Source organism: Equus caballus, chromosome 27 (assembly GCF_041296265.1).
Source record: "Equus caballus isolate H_3958 breed thoroughbred chromosome 27, TB-T2T, whole genome shotgun sequence".
In the NCBI taxonomy this organism is placed as follows: Eukaryota; Metazoa; Chordata; class Mammalia; order Perissodactyla; family Equidae; genus Equus; species Equus caballus.
The window spans coordinates 38,722,803-38,740,755 of NC_091710.1; the positions used below are offsets into that span (position 1 = coordinate 38,722,803).

General features: G+C 37.0%; 2 protein-coding genes across 52 annotated transcripts in view; one reads left to right on the forward strand and one right to left on the reverse strand.

Annotated features, from left to right (window-relative positions):
• PCM1 (pericentriolar material 1) overlaps positions 1 to 5,862 on the forward strand; it is an 85,943-nt gene extending 80,081 nt beyond the window's left edge. For 49 of the 50 annotated variants that reach the window (XM_070252894.1, XM_070252903.1, XM_070252927.1 and 46 more), the window contains 4 exons: positions 350 to 606; positions 2,158 to 2,250; positions 2,339 to 2,453; positions 3,859 to 5,862. In XM_070252894.1, the coding sequence (XP_070108995.1) occupies positions 350 to 606; positions 2,158 to 2,250; positions 2,339 to 2,453; positions 3,859 to 3,884 (491 nt within the window). In that variant the 3' untranslated portion in view covers positions 3,885 to 5,862. Of the gene's footprint in view, positions 1 to 349; positions 607 to 2,157; positions 2,251 to 2,338; positions 2,454 to 3,315 lie in introns of all 50 variants that reach the window. The other variant, XM_070252898.1, reaches the window with a different exon arrangement.
• Positions 5,863 to 15,753: 9,891 nt separating this feature from the next.
• Positions 15,754 to 17,953, reverse strand: part of ASAH1 (N-acylsphingosine amidohydrolase 1) — a 30,393-nt gene continuing 28,193 nt past the window's right edge. For both annotated transcript variants that reach the window (XM_005606374.4, XM_014736610.3), the window contains 2 exons: positions 17,871 to 17,927; positions 15,754 to 16,691 (listed from right to left, as the gene is read on the reverse strand). In XM_005606374.4, coding sequence (XP_005606431.1) covers positions 16,602 to 16,691; positions 17,871 to 17,927 — 147 coding nt within the window. In that variant the 3' untranslated portion in view covers positions 15,754 to 16,601. The remainder of the gene's footprint in view (positions 16,692 to 17,870; positions 17,928 to 17,953) is intronic.

The following is a 17,953-nucleotide window of genomic DNA, read 5'->3' on the forward strand; positions in this document are numbered from 1 at the left end:
AGAAAACAAGAGGGCGTTGTTTCTGCAAACAGACATTAAAGAAAAGTTGACAAATATTTAAACAGAAAAATTCCACAAGGAAGACATCTTTATAAATGTGGCTTTTTTTAAAAAAAAATTTCCATTCCTGGGCCTTATCCTGAAAATGGTGGATTTTAGAAATGTCATTTTTAAAACATCCCCAGATGAATCTGATCAACCAAATTTGGGAACCATTGTAGTTGCCTTTTCCTTTGAGTCTTAAATGTCTTGATTACTTATTTATACACGTTGTCTTCATTTGGCGTAATAGTAAAATTTAACAACTGTTGCATTACACTACTGTTGAAACTTTCTTTTTTGATGACAGATGACCAAGACAGCACTCCTGTGAAACCCTGTTACCTCAATATCTTGGAAAATGAGCAACCTCCAAATAGCACTGTCCAAAAGGACTTGCTTAATACCACTGACTCATCTAAACAGCCCAATCCTTTGCCATTACCTTTAACTGAAATTGAAACCCTGGTGCCTAGAGTCAAAGAAGTTAAATCTGCTCAGGAAACTCCTGAAAGCTCTCTGGCTGGAAGTCCTGATACTGAATCTCCAGTGTTAGTCAATGACTATGTATGTATCATTTACATTACTAAATATTTTTGCATTTCATCTCTGTGCATATTTCTTCATTTTCAGATTAACATTTTCAGCACATAAACACAACTCTGCTTTGTGTTTATCTTTAGAAACTGTTGGAACATTTTTATTTCTTATTCAAACTTGAACAGAAAGATGATAGTGAATTAAGACTACCCTCTCAAAGCCTAAAAGCTGTTCTACATTTTATAATTTTGACAACCAAGGTGATGAGTTTTAGGTGGCAACCTTGAGAGAGTTGATTTCAGTTTCAGATCTGAAGGGATAATGATACGTGAATCATCATTAATCTCTCACACTACCCATGCTCCACACTCAGCTACTTAGAGCATTGCGTAAATCTTTAATAAACCTGAAGGTTTATACTTGGGATGGGAAATAAAATAATTTGACAGCAGTAGTGTCCTTATCTATACAGTGAATGATCGAAACATATGCTAGCATATCTGAGCTTATGTAAGAAGGTAAGTTTAGTTTTACTCTGGACCTTTTTTTCAATTTAATTTTATAGCGAGTAGGTTATTTTTTGGATCCTTGGGTTGTGTATGTTTTATATACTTTACTTGTAACAATGTACTTAGGCCTAAGGAATATGTTTCACATATTTTTTTAATTAACATCAATTTTCTTCCTAAAGATATATTTACAATTGTGATTTCATAATTTCTCAGAAAGGGGGCTTATAATGTTTCAAAAACAGTATAAAGAGTAACTTTTTTAATTGTTTTGTTTACTTCACTATCTATAAAATTATGCATTTAAAACTCTGAAAGTTACCTGTTAGATTTATTCTTATTATCATTTGGTGAGTGCTTAGAGTTGTTATGGAGGCATTCAATTGAAATTAACTTGAAGTTAGGTTATAGAGGGTCTTGAATTTTAATTTTAGGCAGGGGACGATACTGAAGGTTTTTGCCCAAGAAAGTGGAATGGTCAAAGTCATGGTTTTTGAAGATGAATCTGATGACTATATAAGATATGTTCTCAAGGAAGCTATGTTAGGAAGCTCCATTATCACATAAATACACAATTTGAGCTGAATGAGAGAGAGATGAGTGGGAAATGTTGCGAGAACATCCACAAAGTTGATGTTGAAAGTCTGTAAATGTTTACTTATATTGTGCTGGATACAGCTTGATGCATTCTGTAAACATATCAAGAAATGAGTTCTAATTATTTTAGCCCTCAGTATAATTACTATTTCTTCCTTTAATCTGTATAAACTGGCTCTTTGTTTTATAAAATGGGAGCAGAAAAGCTCAACAGTATGCCCACAGCTGCAAGTATGTAGCCCTTCCTGTGAACTCTAGATTTCTGTTTTATTCATAGAGCTGAATATAGAAGAAAACCAAATTTGGTAGAACTACTGTTGTATACTTATATGTAAGAAACCACTTTCTCTCTTAGTGTGGATGCCTTTGGTTTAAATTAGTCCAGGGGTTTGATTTGGGCAATTGGTTTGGTTTAGGCAATCTAAAGATAGAGTGGATTGCTTTCATTAAATATAATTTGTTTATCTTACAGGAAGCAGAATCTGGTAACATAAGTCAGAAATCTGATGAAGAAGACTTTGTGAAAGTTGAAGATTTACCACTTAAACTGACAATATATTCGGAGGTATTTGGTTCTCCTTAATTAAGCTTGTCTTTATATAACAAATATTAAGATGAAGACTGATTTTGTATTGTTTATTTTCATTCCAAAGGCAGATCTAAGGAAGAAAATGGTGGAAGAAGAACAGAGAAACCATTTATCTGGTGAAATATGTGAAATGCAGACTGAAGAGTTAGCTGGGAATTCTCAGACACTAAAAGAACCTGGTAAGAGTTATCAATTTTAATCATATCATACTGAAAAATTGCTGAATCTTGATACTACCATTTTGTTTTTTAAATGCACTACTAGTACTTGGAAGATTTAAGCCAGACATTGGGAAGGAAGCAATTCTGTACAAATTTTAGTCGCCTAATTTATAAAATGGTATTATCAGATTTTTTTTTTCCATTTTTAAAATCTTCAGTTTTAGCGAAGTACTATATGTACATGGTTTAAGAAAGTTTACAAAAGGTGAGAAAGGTACAAAAGAGTTAATGATAATTAGCAAGAACCCGTTTCTTTTAATCATTGGTTTTTAGTTCTTTTGGAGGAGACCTTCTCTATCTCTAAATAATGTTCTTATAATTTTCCTTAATTTTAAAAATTCAGATAATATCTCTTATCTCCCCTATGAAAAGTGAGCATTTAGACCTACCTCTCCTTTTAGCATTCATATTATTTTTGTTTTTTCTGTTTATTACCTTATTTTAAATATATATATTTTCTAGTTCCATCAACTTTGGTCATTACCCAGCTAACTACCACACTCCCCTTTTCCATCTGCCTCTGTGCAGTTTTACTCATATTCTTACATTAAGGTTTTTAAAGTAAACACACATTTTGTTTTTGTAACTATAATAATTAATCTTCTATACTTTTTCTGAAGATGATCCTGTATAAATATGATTCATCGCAGAGCCAAGTGATAGTCCCAGATTTCTTTCTTTATGGGTCTAATAGCACCCCTGGGCCACTCAGAGGAAAACATTTCTTGTGTCAAGGTCATAGGATTTTCTTTTTGTTCTCTATCAATTCATCAATTGATTAAAATCATTTAAAATTTTTTGTTTATTTATTTTTTCCTAGAAATGGGGTGAAGAGAAGGGCAGACCAAGTATCAAACCTTCAATTAATTTCCCAGTCTTCATCCCAGTTCTGCTTGTTAGAAACTCAGCTGATACCCATCTCCACTGCTGCCTTTCGTAGTGTGTGTAGGCTGCATCTTCCTCCACTCTTTCACTATGCCTCCATCTGCTTTGAGCAGTCTGGGAATTTGTTGATCTCTCTTATGCTCTGTTCTCTTACAACCACTTTTCTTTTGTTGTTCTGGATTTATTCATTTTTGTAGTTCTTATCATTTAGTTCTAGTGGGGTTTTGTGAGAGACAAGAAATATCTGTTTAGTCTGCCGTCTTAAATTGAAACCCTCACCTATTCTTTGTAAACTCTTACTGTGTGTTATCAGGGAATTACTGTAGCAAACTGAATTAGTATTTCCATTGTATTAACTTTATATTAAAAGTAAAACTTTTAATGGAAGAGAACAATATTAAAGTAAATTCTAGTAAGTAATGTCTTAATTCAATAATTAAGTACTTTATAAGGCATTAATTATTATTCTGTTTTTCAGAAACAGTGGGAGCCCAAAGTGTATGAGATGTCTTTCAGAGGCTCATCTGACTCTCTCTTTACGTAGTCAATGCATATATGAAAATGGCACTAAATAAACATCTGTTTTGATCTGTATAAAATGTAAATTAGTTTGACACTGCATTTTTGATAGGTGTGCTAATTTCTGCCCATGGCAGTTTAAAAACATCAGAAACTGAATTCTGGACAGATTCAAGCCTTGATACACTGTGAGGTTTTTTCTTTTCTTTCTTTTGTTTTTTGGTCTTAATTTTTTCCCCCATTGTGATGTTTGGTAACGTTAAATTTAAAATGTAGTTTTAAATAAAGTTTGGACTTATCTGTAAAGTATCTCTTTTGGAAATTATGTTGAATTCTATACAGCAAGTCACTGTTCTGTATAATTAGGCTATTGAGAAGAGTCAAGTCTTGAATGGTCAAGAGAGAAATATGCTATTTATTATAACGTCCAGCCATTAGGCCAGGCTTCCAAATAATGCCAGTGTTGCTGCTATTGGGTCTAAAGTCTTTTAGATACCTGCATATCTTACTCCTGTGCAAGAATAGGGCAGGTTATAAAGGTATCCAGGATATCTGTGAAGTTATTATAGAATATATATTAATATTCTATTCAAATTGGATAAGTTTAGAACACATGTCCTTAGTACCTAGAACTTACATAATTATCTATTAGATAAATATTTTCCAGAAGTCAATTCCTGTCTATGTTGCTGCAGTCCAAAAATAAAATAGTAAGTTTTATATAATTAGGGAGTATCCCTGCACAGACAAGTAACATTGTGACTAATTTTAAATGAAAAACCAAACTCTTTCAAGTAGGGATTAATAGAACTAAATTTTATGTACCAGAACGTTAAGGTTCTGTATGTCTCTGGATAAACTTGCCTTTTGAGCTGATAGTTTAAGACCAAAACATAGCAGTTGCTTCTGTGTGTAGTGAGAGAGGGTATTAAAGAAAATGTATGCAATTTCTTCATCACTAAGTAAATCAGCTCTTAAAGGTGATTTACCTTTAGACCCCAAACTTCTCATATACCCAGGAAGGCTTCACAGAGCTAGTTAACAATTAAGACAACCTTACAGATTTTTTCCTTGAATAAAATATGAAGAATTAGTTTCAAGTAGTTTTTCAAGTTTGTTAACAATTGGCTGAAATACCCCTTAAGAAAAGAATTTGGTTGGTATTCCTTTAAAATCCTTTCTTGCCTGATACTTCAGTGTAAAACTATAATGGCCAATCAGAACATTAATAATTATTAAATGAAGATTTCCCTATGAGGACATTTACTGTATTGCTACTTAATTTAAATTATGCGAAACATATATCTCCAACTTCAATAAAACCTATTCAGAAAACTGTCATTCCAGAATCAGGAATTCTTATCCAGTTGGCCTGACTTCAGAGAAACTGAAATAATAAGTTACATTATATGTATACTCAAGCTCTGTATTTGTTTTCTAGACTCTGAACAGGAAGAGGGGAAAACTTCATTTTGGTATTCAAGCCAAGCCTTACATATTACAACTGTCTCTCTCTCTCTCCCCCCTCCGCATGCTTATTAAAGATCTATACAGTGGAAGAATTGTACTTACGTCTTAGTTATCACTGTAGTCTATGAACCTTATCAACTTGCTTATTTGACTTGTGTTATAGCTGCTGTAATCTAGTCTGTTGTTTTCTATTTGAGTAGATAATTTAGTTTTAAAATACCTAAAGCTTGAGAGCAGATAACTTTAATATATTTTTCCTTAACTGTTGCTAAAGGGAATTAAATATTCCTGTTTGTCTTAATTTTTAAGTTAAAAATCTGGTTAGAAATAAAAGAGGGAGGAAAGGTCAAAATGAGTGAGAGAGAACCCTACATAGGTTGAAATAATGCCTAAAATAGTGAGCTCGCCAGACTGTGCAGGTACTCTGTGTTTTGTAACATTCACTTTGGGTAAATGCTTTTTCACTGTTAATAAATGTATATCCTATATTCAACCCTGAATTGCATTTTCATTTAAGTTGACATGCTCATTAAAGCTTTAGAATTTATTCCAGAATTATGGCCTATTTGACCATTTTAAATGTAAAAAGAAAAAATCAAGACATAAAAAATAATGACATGTTGGCTAGCCAGAGAGAAGATTTATTAAACTTGAGACCTTTTTTTTTTTTTTTTGCAGTGCAGCTATACTTTTTCTTAGTTATATCTATTTTACATACTATGTGGAGAACATTCTCACATTCACTCAACATTAGACTGGCATGTTTGTTGTTTATTGCCCAACTTTCTTTAACATAAACAGCTCAGTCTGCATCTGTCAAAGAAATAATTCGCTCTGGATTTTACTTATTTCACTGTACAAATACGGTTGCCCAGTGGCCTTGCCTGGATGAGTCAGCATATTGTGTTCTTGCCACACAGCTCTAGTTGTTACCTTAATGTTCACTGTCTTTTTTTTTTTTTTTAAAGATTGGCACCTGAGCTAACATCTATTGCCAATTTTTTTGTTGTTGTTTTTTCTTCTTCTTCTTCTCCCCAAAGCCCCCCAGTATATAGTTGTATATTCTAGTTGTGAGTGCCTCTGGTTGTGCTATGTGGGATGCCACCTCAGCACGGCTTGATGAATGGTGCCATGTCTGTGCCCAGGATCCGAACCAGCGAAGCCCTGGGCCGCCGAAGTGCAGCGTGCGAACTTAACCACTCGGCCGTGGGGTTGGCCCCAGTGTTCACTGTCTTTACATGCTGGATTTCTTTCTCAGATCCACTGGTGTTTCTGGCTGGCTCATTTTCCATTAAGGAAGAGAAGGAAATCCTATGCCTATGAAGGCTTTGATTCATATATAAAAAGAGTTTTAATTATCTTATTGGTCTATTTCATCTGCCCAAACTCAGAAATATCCACAACAGAACCACCTTTGGGCTAGCAATTTACAGAAAGTTATTGATTTGGTTATTTTGAAAACTAATCACAGCATAAAGTTTGAGTGCAACAGAGTTCTGTTCTCTCTTGGATATATTTCTTGCATTAAGACTTTTCCTACCTGTAGTTGTCCCCAGTACGTAGGTCTAGCAAATCACGTGATTAATTTAAGACAAATAATATAGTTGTAAATGTTAGGTTATTTTACTAGAAATCCTCACCTCTAATGAACTATATCTCCCAGAGTTTAGTTGCTTGCTTAAGACCATTCCAAATGATGTCACGAAAAGGCTTTGAAAAATATAAAGTGCTATACCAATTCTCAGTAGTAATATTCAACATGTGTGTTAAACCTTGGTTTTAGTGAGACTGTGGACACTTACATTTAGGTTTCTCTTTGATCCCCCTCACTCCTTCACCTGTTGCCTAACAGCTGATACTCAGTATCTTCCCAGAAGAACAATAGGCATTTGGGTACTCTGTCAGATGAAGCAGCGTTCACGGAAATGCTTTGATGACAAGTGCTATCCAAGTGTAAGGTATCATGTATGTATCCATGTTGGAGTAAAGAAGGACTAAGGTAAGGTTCTCAAACTTCCATGACTCAGTAGGGAGGTTTTTGCTTACTTTTCAATGCTCCAGCCAACATATCTCTAAATCTGTTTCTTTTAAACACTGACTGTCTACCAGAACCCACAATCACTTCCATGGTTTCTTTGCCTAACGTTCTTTTCTAATGTGTCCTGGGTATATACTCTTTCTCTAATTTTCCCCCTTTAGGTAAGGATGCCAAGTCTAAAGAGGCTTCACTATAATGGAGGTTAGAGGTGGAGTTTTCCCAGTGTCACTCTGACCATTCTAGATATCTTCCTTCTATTTCATTCCTCTCTCTTCTTTCCATTCCCTCATTCTTACTATCCCCACACCCCACCCAAAATTTTTAAGACATGGGTAGAGTAATGGATTTTAAGCTACAAAATGAGTATTCAGATAGCTTTTTGGATTATAATTCTTCTGTTTTATCTTTGATTATATCACATATGATTGCCCCTTTTTCATTTCCCTATCTTTTTTAATATTCCAACAATTGTCAGATTTAGATTATACAAATATTCAATAGATTAATTTCTACTAACCCTTTTTTTCTGTTAATTATTAAATTCTATTGTATTTGAGTGTAATTTCTGGAATAGCTAGAAAAATAAGGCATATTTCAAGATGTAAATATTTTCTAACCCAAGAAATATATACATTTTCCATTTCTTACTTAATGGGGGTTCTGAAACTTATTCTCTGGTAGTCTCAGTGGTTAGTTTTAGATTTTCATGTAGAAAATTTCTGTACCCTCCAAGGGATTATCAAGATTCAAAAGCTCAGTTTATATAACATTGTATCGTTCAGCTTTTCTTCTATCAATATTAGCAGTCATTTTAACACATTAGAGCCCTTTTGTTCTTTAGCTTAAAATTGTTTCACAGATAATATTTGGACAGTATTATTATAAAACAATGGATATTATTACTATGACATTTGGAAATATGATGCACAGAAACATACTGATGTATTTAACCCCTTCTGTTCCTCATTTTCCTATCTGCAAAATGAAAGAATTGTCTTGGATCAAAGGATGCTTTTAGTATTGATGTTTTATCAAATGGTAACTGTTCACATCGTTCAAAGGAAGATTTATGAAAAGAATTAAAAATGAAAGTCAATGGATAAGCAATTGTACAAATAATTATCCATTTTTATTAAAGTCACACTGAACAAGAAAGTGTTGAGAACCTATAGTATCTCTTAATTTCATAACAAAATTGGAATTAAATTACAAGGATCCATGTGACCCCAACTTTTGTCAATCATTTCATAATTTGGGAGGCTCTGGCTCATCCCTTGGCATAGTGGCACAACCTGAAAAAAATACGGACTTTCTTATTGTTACTCAACAGAGGTCTGTCTTCCTGTGGCATGTTTCCGAAACCATGCTCCACAGCTCAGGAGAAGGGTGCTACTATAGAGTAACAATTTTTCTTCCTACACCTTCTAGGCTTTGTAGAACCAAAGTCAAACATTATATAGCCCCTTCCCAATTTTAAATGTAAACAGCTAAATAATGTTTTAAATTAGTCTTCTAACCTTGACATTCTAGGATTTCTATATGGTAAGATTTAAGAAATTCATATGGAGGTATGTTGAGATTCTGATAATAGTTAAACGTTGGCATTCCCCAGGACTTAATCTTTAGATCTCTCAATGAAGTACTTCTGTCACCTTGGTGATCTCATCTAACCTCATAACTTGAACTGTCATCTGTAGTCTGCCTAATTCCAAGTTTATATGTCAAGACAACCTCCCATACCCCTCAAACTCCAGCTTCTCCTTTTGCATGTCTAGTAGGTTTCTCGAACTTAATGTGTCCAAAACTGAGATTTGGATTGTCCCAAATCTGATTTTTCTACAGTCTTCTAAAAATTTAATAAATGCTACTTCCATCTTACTTTCTCAAGACAAAAACCTTGTAATTATCTGTAGCTTACCTCTTTCATCCAACCAGTCAGCTCTACCTTTAAAATATAACTAGAATCTAACCAATTCTCACTACCTCTTCTGCCATCTTTATTCAAGCTGCCCTTATCTCTTTCCTGGATTATTATGGTAGCCTCCTAATGGCCCTAACCTCTTCCTTCCTTGGCTTTCTCATCGTATCACAACAGCCAGAGTGATTCTGTTCAGGTGACGTCATTAGCTTTTCTATTTTACTCCAGGTAAAAGCAAAAAAGTCTTTACAAGGCCCTCCAGGGTACAGTTCCCTACCTTTCTCTCATTTCTCATTTTCCCCATTGTTCACCCAGTCTACTCACAAGAAAACCTGCCTCTCTTGATCCTTTGTTGCTATGAGGATCTTCTCTAAGAATTCATAACCACAGCCTGGCTCTGAAAACATGGTATCTTGGATCTACAAAACCCTCAAGACAAGAATTTAATTTAGAGTGGCAGTCCCCTCAGGCCCTGGCAGAAGTAAATCAAACCCTCTCTGAAAGAACCCACCTTCAACCCAGTCCTCAAAGGATTTCCGCAGATAAGGTCCCATGACATATATGCTCACTGTCGCAAATGAGAAAGAAACATGAAACAAGGCATCACAAACATGAACTAGCAGTAACACAGCAGAATCAGACCTGCAAAGGTTCCAGACACCTCACTGATCAAACCCAGAATATAAATATGCTTAATAAGGTAAAAGAAAAAAAGATTTAAAATGTGACTAAAACCAAAAGTCTATAAACAAAGTACCAAGATTTGTAAAAGAGTCAAATACTCAATATATTAAAACTGTAATAATTGAAATTAGAAACTGAAAGGCTTTAACAGCAGATTTGCCACAGCAGAATTAAAGTTACTGAACTGGGAGGTAGAGCTAAAGAAATTAGACAGAATGAAAGACACAGATACGTAAAGTATGAAAGATAGGTTATGACTTAGAAGAAGGTGGTTTAACAGGCATCTAATTAGAGTTCCAGAAGGAAAGGAAAAGAGATTGGGTAGAGGCAATATTTGAAGGGAATGGCTGAGAATTCCCAGAATAATGAAAATTAACCATTCAAAGCTCTACACAGCCAACAAATTCTAAATAAGAAAAATAGAAAAAAAATCCAGAAACATATGGAAACTTTAGAACTACAAAGAAAAGCCAAAGATCCTAAAAGCAGCCAGAATGAAAAGACACTACCTTCAATGAATCATAATGGGACCAACAGCTTACTTCTCAAGGTGACATTCAAAGATAATAGGTTTAGTCCAGAAACACGTGCCCAGCAAAAGTTTCCTTCAGAGAAAAGCCATGGTCAAAAAGAGTCTGAAAATTGTTTTCATCAATGGACTGTCCAAAAATTTTCATTTGGCAGAAGGAAAATGATCCCAGGTGCAAGATTGAGTTGTGAAAAGGAATAATGAGCTAATAATGTAGTAAATATAAGTCTAAATGAACATTCACTATGTGAAACAATATTAGTAATGTCTTTTGCAGTTAAGAGAAAACAAAATACAAATAGCATACAATATGACAATAAGTTGGGAGGTAAGTAAATTGAGTTGAAGTATTCTAAGGCCTTTGTCTTATGAAATAATAGAGATATTAATTAACTTTGTGCTTTGATAAGGTAAATAGCCATCTTGCAATTTATAGGATAACCACTGTAAATATAAAAATAGACAGTGTGTTTTCCAAACTTATGGAGGGAAACAAACAGAATTTAAAATATATGTTTAAAAGAAAATGAGAATTCACAAAATGGCAGGATAATTAGAAGGCAGTAGAAACAGATCTAAGATAGTAGAAATAGGTGCTGACATATCAGTAATCCTGTAAATGTAAATAAGTGCTCTAGTAAAAAGGCATAGGTTGTTTGACTTGATATTTTAAAAATACTGCTATGTGCACTTTTAAGAGACATCTAAATTTTAAGGATTCTGTAATGTTAATACTAAAAGGATGTGAAAGGCACACCAGGGAATACTAACTCCCATCCTACTTCCAAAAGCTGGACAGTTAATAATATAAACATATATTTAAATAAATCATAATGAATAGATATTCACTTCACTATGATGATGTAACAATTATATGTACCTAAAATAAAACCTAAAAAAGAACATAAAGCAAAAATTGACAGTACAACAAGAAGACAGTCACATTCAGGGTGAAAGCTTTATCTAAAAATCACTAAAGATACAGAATATTTGAGCAGTACAATTAACAAATTTATGAAATGGACAAAGACATATAGATTACTAAATCCAACTGCTGTAGCAGGAAACATTTTCATTGGACCAGAAAAATCTCAACCAATTTCAAAGGATTGGTACCGTACAGATCACCTTCCCTAGCTCTCTGCAGATAAAGTAAAACTTAATAACAAAACCGATAAAGCCCCTTGCATTTTGAAATTAAGAAACGCTTCTATATCACTGTTAAGCCAAAGGCAAAACAGCGGATCTGACACGTCCAGCTGCACCCGGGTGTTGGCTGCTACTGAATTACCTGGTACCCTGAGCTACAGTTTAAATCTAGATTCATAAAACTAGAGACCTTAGGGAAGATTAGGGTTAAACTCTCATTTTCCAAGAGCAGATATGAAGGTGCCAGGAGGCTAAGTGACTTGTCTCCGGCCACCCAGCGAGGTGGTGAAGGACTCAGAACTAGAACCTCGTCTCCCGGTTCACATTCTACCCAGGGCCCTGTGACAGTGCTGTCCAAACCTGATTCATGCCATGGCACACGTAGAAAATGGCGGCGTTTAAGACATGCTGAGGTTAAAAAAAAACAAAACTAGAATATACAACTATGTACTGGGGGGATTTGGGGAGAAAAGAGCAGAAAGAAAGAAAAAAAAAGACGTGCTGAGGTAAGCTGGAGGGAACATGCAGACTTCGTGAAAAAGTCATGACATTTTCTTCTATTAAATAATTATAAAATTTGTAAATTATGAACAAAAAATCAGGGAAGATATTAGAGTATTTAAAACTACAAACTACTCCAAACATTTTATATTTGAGATTGCTACACACAATTCTTGATCAAGATCTATCAAATTTTTGAAAATTATTGAGGATGCACTGTATGTATAACTGGGTGATAAATTTAAAGCAACATTTTACAACCATTCAAGAATTTAAAGCAGTTGAAATTACATTTAAAGGTGAATTGCTGTTTTTCTCTCACTGATTAATACTAAAATATCTTGAGAAATGGATTTTGAATCCAATCAAAATTTTCTTATCAAGTCTTTCAAAATGATGATGCCCTACTTTGCAGAAAGCACAGGCATTGTTAACGCAGTCATGGGCAGCTAACTTGGCTGGATGCCTCCACACTGACCTGTCACCTGCAAATGGACAGAGGAATCAGATGTATGTGAAGTGCAGGTTCTGGCTGCTGCCTGGAGCTGAACCACCAGGGACACTCCCTGCCTCTTGGCCTCCCACCCACCTCTGCAGTGAGGCTGTGTGCTGGGCTCCGTGGTACCTGGAACATAAACTACTCCAGCTGCACTGCAGGCCTCTTGTTGGTCTGGGCACCGGTGACATCAGCACCAGGCCAGGTGCTACGGCACCAGATTGGTCTTGCTCCAACCTAGCTAGGGGAGCAACAAGTTCCAAATGTTTTTGCTGTCAGCGTGGACCAGTGCCAATAACACAGGTTTGGGTCCTGGGGGAAAAAAGTGGGAGGGCGCCCCAGTGAGGGCTGAATGGCTGTATATCTTTACATGCATTTTAGATTTTATAGGCAAAACCTAATTGGCCCAGGCCCCGTTCTGGTCTGCAGCGCCAGTGATCTTTGCCAACTTGCCCTGGGCTTTGCACACCCACCTCCATCCTGAGCCTGGTGAGTCCAGGGAACAATGCAGTCAAGGTCACTTTGCTCAAGCCTGCCCTGCATGGAGCCCCAGAGGAGGCTGGTGCTGTGAGAGGCAGCTGCCCCACGGGCTGAGGGATCAGCACCTCCAGGCACACCTGTAAGCCAGGTGCAGCACACTGTCAACAACCGGGGAGGGCCTGAGATTATACCCTGCAAGCTAATGAGTTAGCCTGCCACAGGTGTGTGGATACTAGCCGATGCCTGGGTCACAGGCAAAGGGCTTTATTACTCCTGGCACACCAGGCAGCACAAACTTCAGGTTTACACTGATTCCCCCTGCACCCCGAGTCCCACGGTGGTAACGCAGAACGGCCCAAGCAGGTAGTGCACACACAATGCCTCTGAATCACAGCTGAGAAAGCTAAGCTTAGGAGACCCCGCTAAAGTCAGGGGGCTGCTCTGCTAGGCAGCCAGTCCAGCCTTTGCCCTGCAGGGAGACAGTGGTCTTTATTATCGTAGTCGGGAAACAAATCTGTCTTCTGTCCCAGAGGGAGACCCTGTATCTTCCAAGGCTGTTTGCTAGACAAGCATCCTTGGAAAGACAGTCTGGAACAAAAGCTGTCACCAGATGCCATGGAGATTGCCCAACACATACCAGTTTCTCTGTGGCACCTGGTTGGGAAACACTGATGGGAGAGGGAAGGAGTCCCCTGGAGAGAAAGAAAGGGCTGCTCCCATGGGAGCTGACAGTCCTCCACAAGCTGCCACCACCAGTCTGTGCATGGCTCAGGAGCCCAACCACCCCTCCCCAGGCTTCATGGGGCCAGGGCACAGCAGTGTAGTCTGGGGCTGCTCGGCCACATTTGTCATACACAACGCTAGGCTGGTGAATATTGTGTAAATTTGCATCAATTAACAAAAACTGTCCCTCATAGTCTGTGGCACCAACTTAAGTAACAACGCTCAAGCCTTTTCATTTCAGATCTGCTTATAGTTCTCATGTAGTGCAGGGTCACAGCCACCAGTAGACTGAAGTTCTTTGACTCCCCACAAGCTGAGCTTAGACTCAGGCTATGAGAAACAGGTGACCTGTTAGATGAATATGTTGTCATCAAGTTGCTAACTCCAAAGGGTTCCCAATCCCTAGGGTGACATAAATGATTTGCAGGGAACTAGTAGAAGGCAGTGTCGAAGTCCAGGCACAGCATGATGGCTGGGGACACTCCAGCTCAAGTGAAGTTCTCCTAGGACAAAACCGTTTCCAGTCCTATCTGTAATGTTAAGAATTAGAGTGTCCTGGTTAAAAGCACAAGATTTGGACAGACTTGGTTCAAATCCTGGCTCAAATGCCTTCTGTTAAAATGACTTGGAGCAAGTTGCTTAACCTTACTTTCACTGTCGGAAAGCAGGATCACCAGTATAACTGGGTTTGTTGAGAAGATGAAGTAAGATGATAATGTAAACACGCATCAAAGCCCTGGTACATAGCAAGTTCTGTATGAGTAGTAGCTATTACTACGCTGTTACCGTAGAGCTGCACATGTAGAAATACAGGTCTGACTCAGCCCTCCGCATGAAATCAGACTCCCTAAAACTAGGTGCCGAAACTATAGCCGACGTTTTGGATCTAACCTGTCCCTCAATTTTATCCAATATTTCTAAGAATATAGTCTCATTAATGTCCTCTTCAAATTAAAACAGCACTTAACACCAGGGATAACCATTGTCAACATTTTGGTGAACATCCTCCTACTCATCTTTCTATGCTCCAGATGTACATCTAGTTATGCATATGTATAGAGTATTACATAAATACGCTTATACTGTATATCCGATTTTATAAACTGCTTTTTCACCACTAAATAATACTACCTAAAATTTCAACACCAGTTATTTCTTTGAAATTCTTTGGTTTAGTCCAAACTGAGGAATCAGTCTGAAACAATTAGCATCTTACCTCTTTATTATCATGTATATCAAAGGCTACTACTTTAGAAAAAAATACAAGTTTACCTCACTTCATTTTTATAAGATGGACAAAATCTGAAGTAAAGATTTTTTTAATTAATCAAATTGTATTTTAACATAAATCATCTTGTAATTCCTCTTGCTCCACTAAGCTAATACTGGCATCACTATCGTTTTGTGGAAGCACCTCCTGTCTGGGGGCGGGAAGAGGAGCCTTTGGACGCCTATGCACTGGGTTGATGCCACTGGGTTAAGAGGTGGTAAGGATTAGTCATGTAAGATTGTGACCATTTAGTCATAAGTTGAATAACCCACTTACATATCGCTTGCATTTTAATTCAGATGTTATATTCAGCTTGCATCTTTCCATAATAACCCCTACCCTCAAACCAATACATAGTTATATATTCAGTCAGCATCCATGACTCTGACACTACTGCCAGTGACTGTTTATTGAATGTCAGGAATACAACCAACATAATACACAAAGGAAGTGGATACGGTCTTGCCCAACTGGCATCCACTTCACAGTTAACTGAAAGTCTGAAAGGTTAACAAGTTCTATTAGCACTTCTCATAAACAGATATCTGAAAAAATCTTTTAGTAACTATACTTAGTTTTAAAAAAATACACATTGATCAGAAGGACAAATCAAGAAATTTATTAAGAGTTTAAAGTAACAGGTTCACCTCTCATTTTCCACAAGTCTTTGACCTGTTTATTTTCTATTAATTCACAGAATCTGGGACTGTTTTTGAAGCTAACTACGTCCTGGGATTACTGGGAGGTAGGGTAGTTATGAAAAGGAGAACACTTCAATTCTATGTATAAAAGACCACCTGGCATACTGATTACTTCATGAACCCCAAAAAGTATTTCAATTCAGAGTCAAAGCCCCATGGATTGCCCATTAAAAGAAATATACAGTGGAATGTCTGTCTCACATCCCCCTCCAATCAAAATTAGTGAAATTTCATTGCTGTCCCAAACAACAAAGACAATGGTGTATCAGTTTATTAAAACTACTATTAAGCAGTTAGAACTAAGAGCAAAAGACTGCTATACAGAAAAAACATACAAATATGTAGAAAAAAGTGAAAAACTGAACACTGTGGACTATTTTAACTATTACTCACACAGACATACCAGATTCAATGCCCACAGAGAATCCTGCTTTGCCCGCGGAGGTGGGTCCCACAATAGTTGAATCACCCGTCCCCATCCCGAAATGTCAAAGAGAAATGAAACTCGGCAAATTTCAGACGATTGGTGTACTTCACTTAAAGAAGTCTTCTGTAAATAAGATCAACCAACCGTCACGCCAAAAACAGCCTGTGAACTGCAAACCTACCCAGAAGGACAAAACAGCCGCCAAAGAGAACCCGCCCCGAGTCTCAGGGTTCGGAAGGAAGTCACCAGGCAGCACTACTCGGCCGCGTGCGAGTCCCATCTCCAGGTCACAGCGCCTTCTGTAGGCCAGGTGTGCTCACCAACCTATGCAAGGGTCTGGGCAGTCCCGCAGGTAACTTTCAAATCGACCTTTGGTGACATCCATCAAGGTCGTGTATACCGTCAGCTGAAACAGAGGTTATTTTCACTTTAGGGATGTTTTCAATTCTAAGATGTCCTGACTCATATCAGCACTTCTGTACTCGTGGAATTGCTTTCTGAGTTTACTTAATATTAAATAGTTAGTATATAATATTACATATAAAGATATAAAAATAGTTCATAATATAAAGATCCAAATAATTAATAATTAAATAATAAGTTAATAATAATTAAAACAACTGACTTCAATAAAACCATTATTCTAGGTCATGAATAGAAATAGGCTCAGGAGAGAATCTCTTCAGTTCCTTACAAGGTCTTTTTCCTGAGCAGGACACTGCTTCACCACCAATGCATTAAGACTCATTTAACCCTCCTCAATGGATAACTTGCAGTCATGCAAAGCCCAACAGTGTGCTGTGGAGCATGGACAGTTGAGCTCTGGCTATCCTCATCCTAAAGCATCACTAGTACCGTGGGGGGGCCGTGCAGGAGATCACACAGAGGGAGTGGGCAAAGTGAGAAGCCTCGCGGGGCAGTGGGCTGTAGGAAGGCTTCCTGCAGGAGCCACGTTCCCATCCAAATGCTAACGGGCAGGAAGAATTCCTTCTGGTCGAGGGAGTGGAGGCACAATGATTTTAGGGAGGATTAGGGAAAAGGACCAAGGAAAAGAAGAGAAGAAACAAATGGGAAAGCTGGTGAGTATTTCCAGAATATACAAGAGGGAACTATTAGCAAATTGAATGATGAGGAAGCTTTTTGCATTTTTTAGCTCTAGTGTGGGGAAAAGCTGAAAGGATGCAATAAAGTTTAAAAGAAACTCTAATCTATGAAGACACAAAGCTCTGTCTGAAAATGGACCTCAGACTTTGTTCTCCGGAGTGTAGGTGTTCACTGTAGGGTACAGCATGCGATTTCCAGACAGGGAGAAGTCAAGAGTCAAACGCTAGACTTATTTGCCATGTAAGTAAAACTGGAAACAATACTCTGACCAATTTGGACATCAAACCATAGTGACCAGCTTCTTTGTGACAGCTCAAGAGTTATGGTTTTAGTCACACAAAAAGATTTTAAAAAATCAGCCTTAAGCTGAACATGACCTGGGATTCCAGCTCCAACTGATCCAAGATAACAGGGAAAGACACAACACAGGACCAAATTCTCTCCCTAAAAGCAAATATATATATATATATTTTAAAAATACCTTGTTGAGGACAGGTTTTGTTGACAGCACATCATATATGGTTGCAAGTGAGATATTCTAAAACACAAAAATAATTTTGTTCA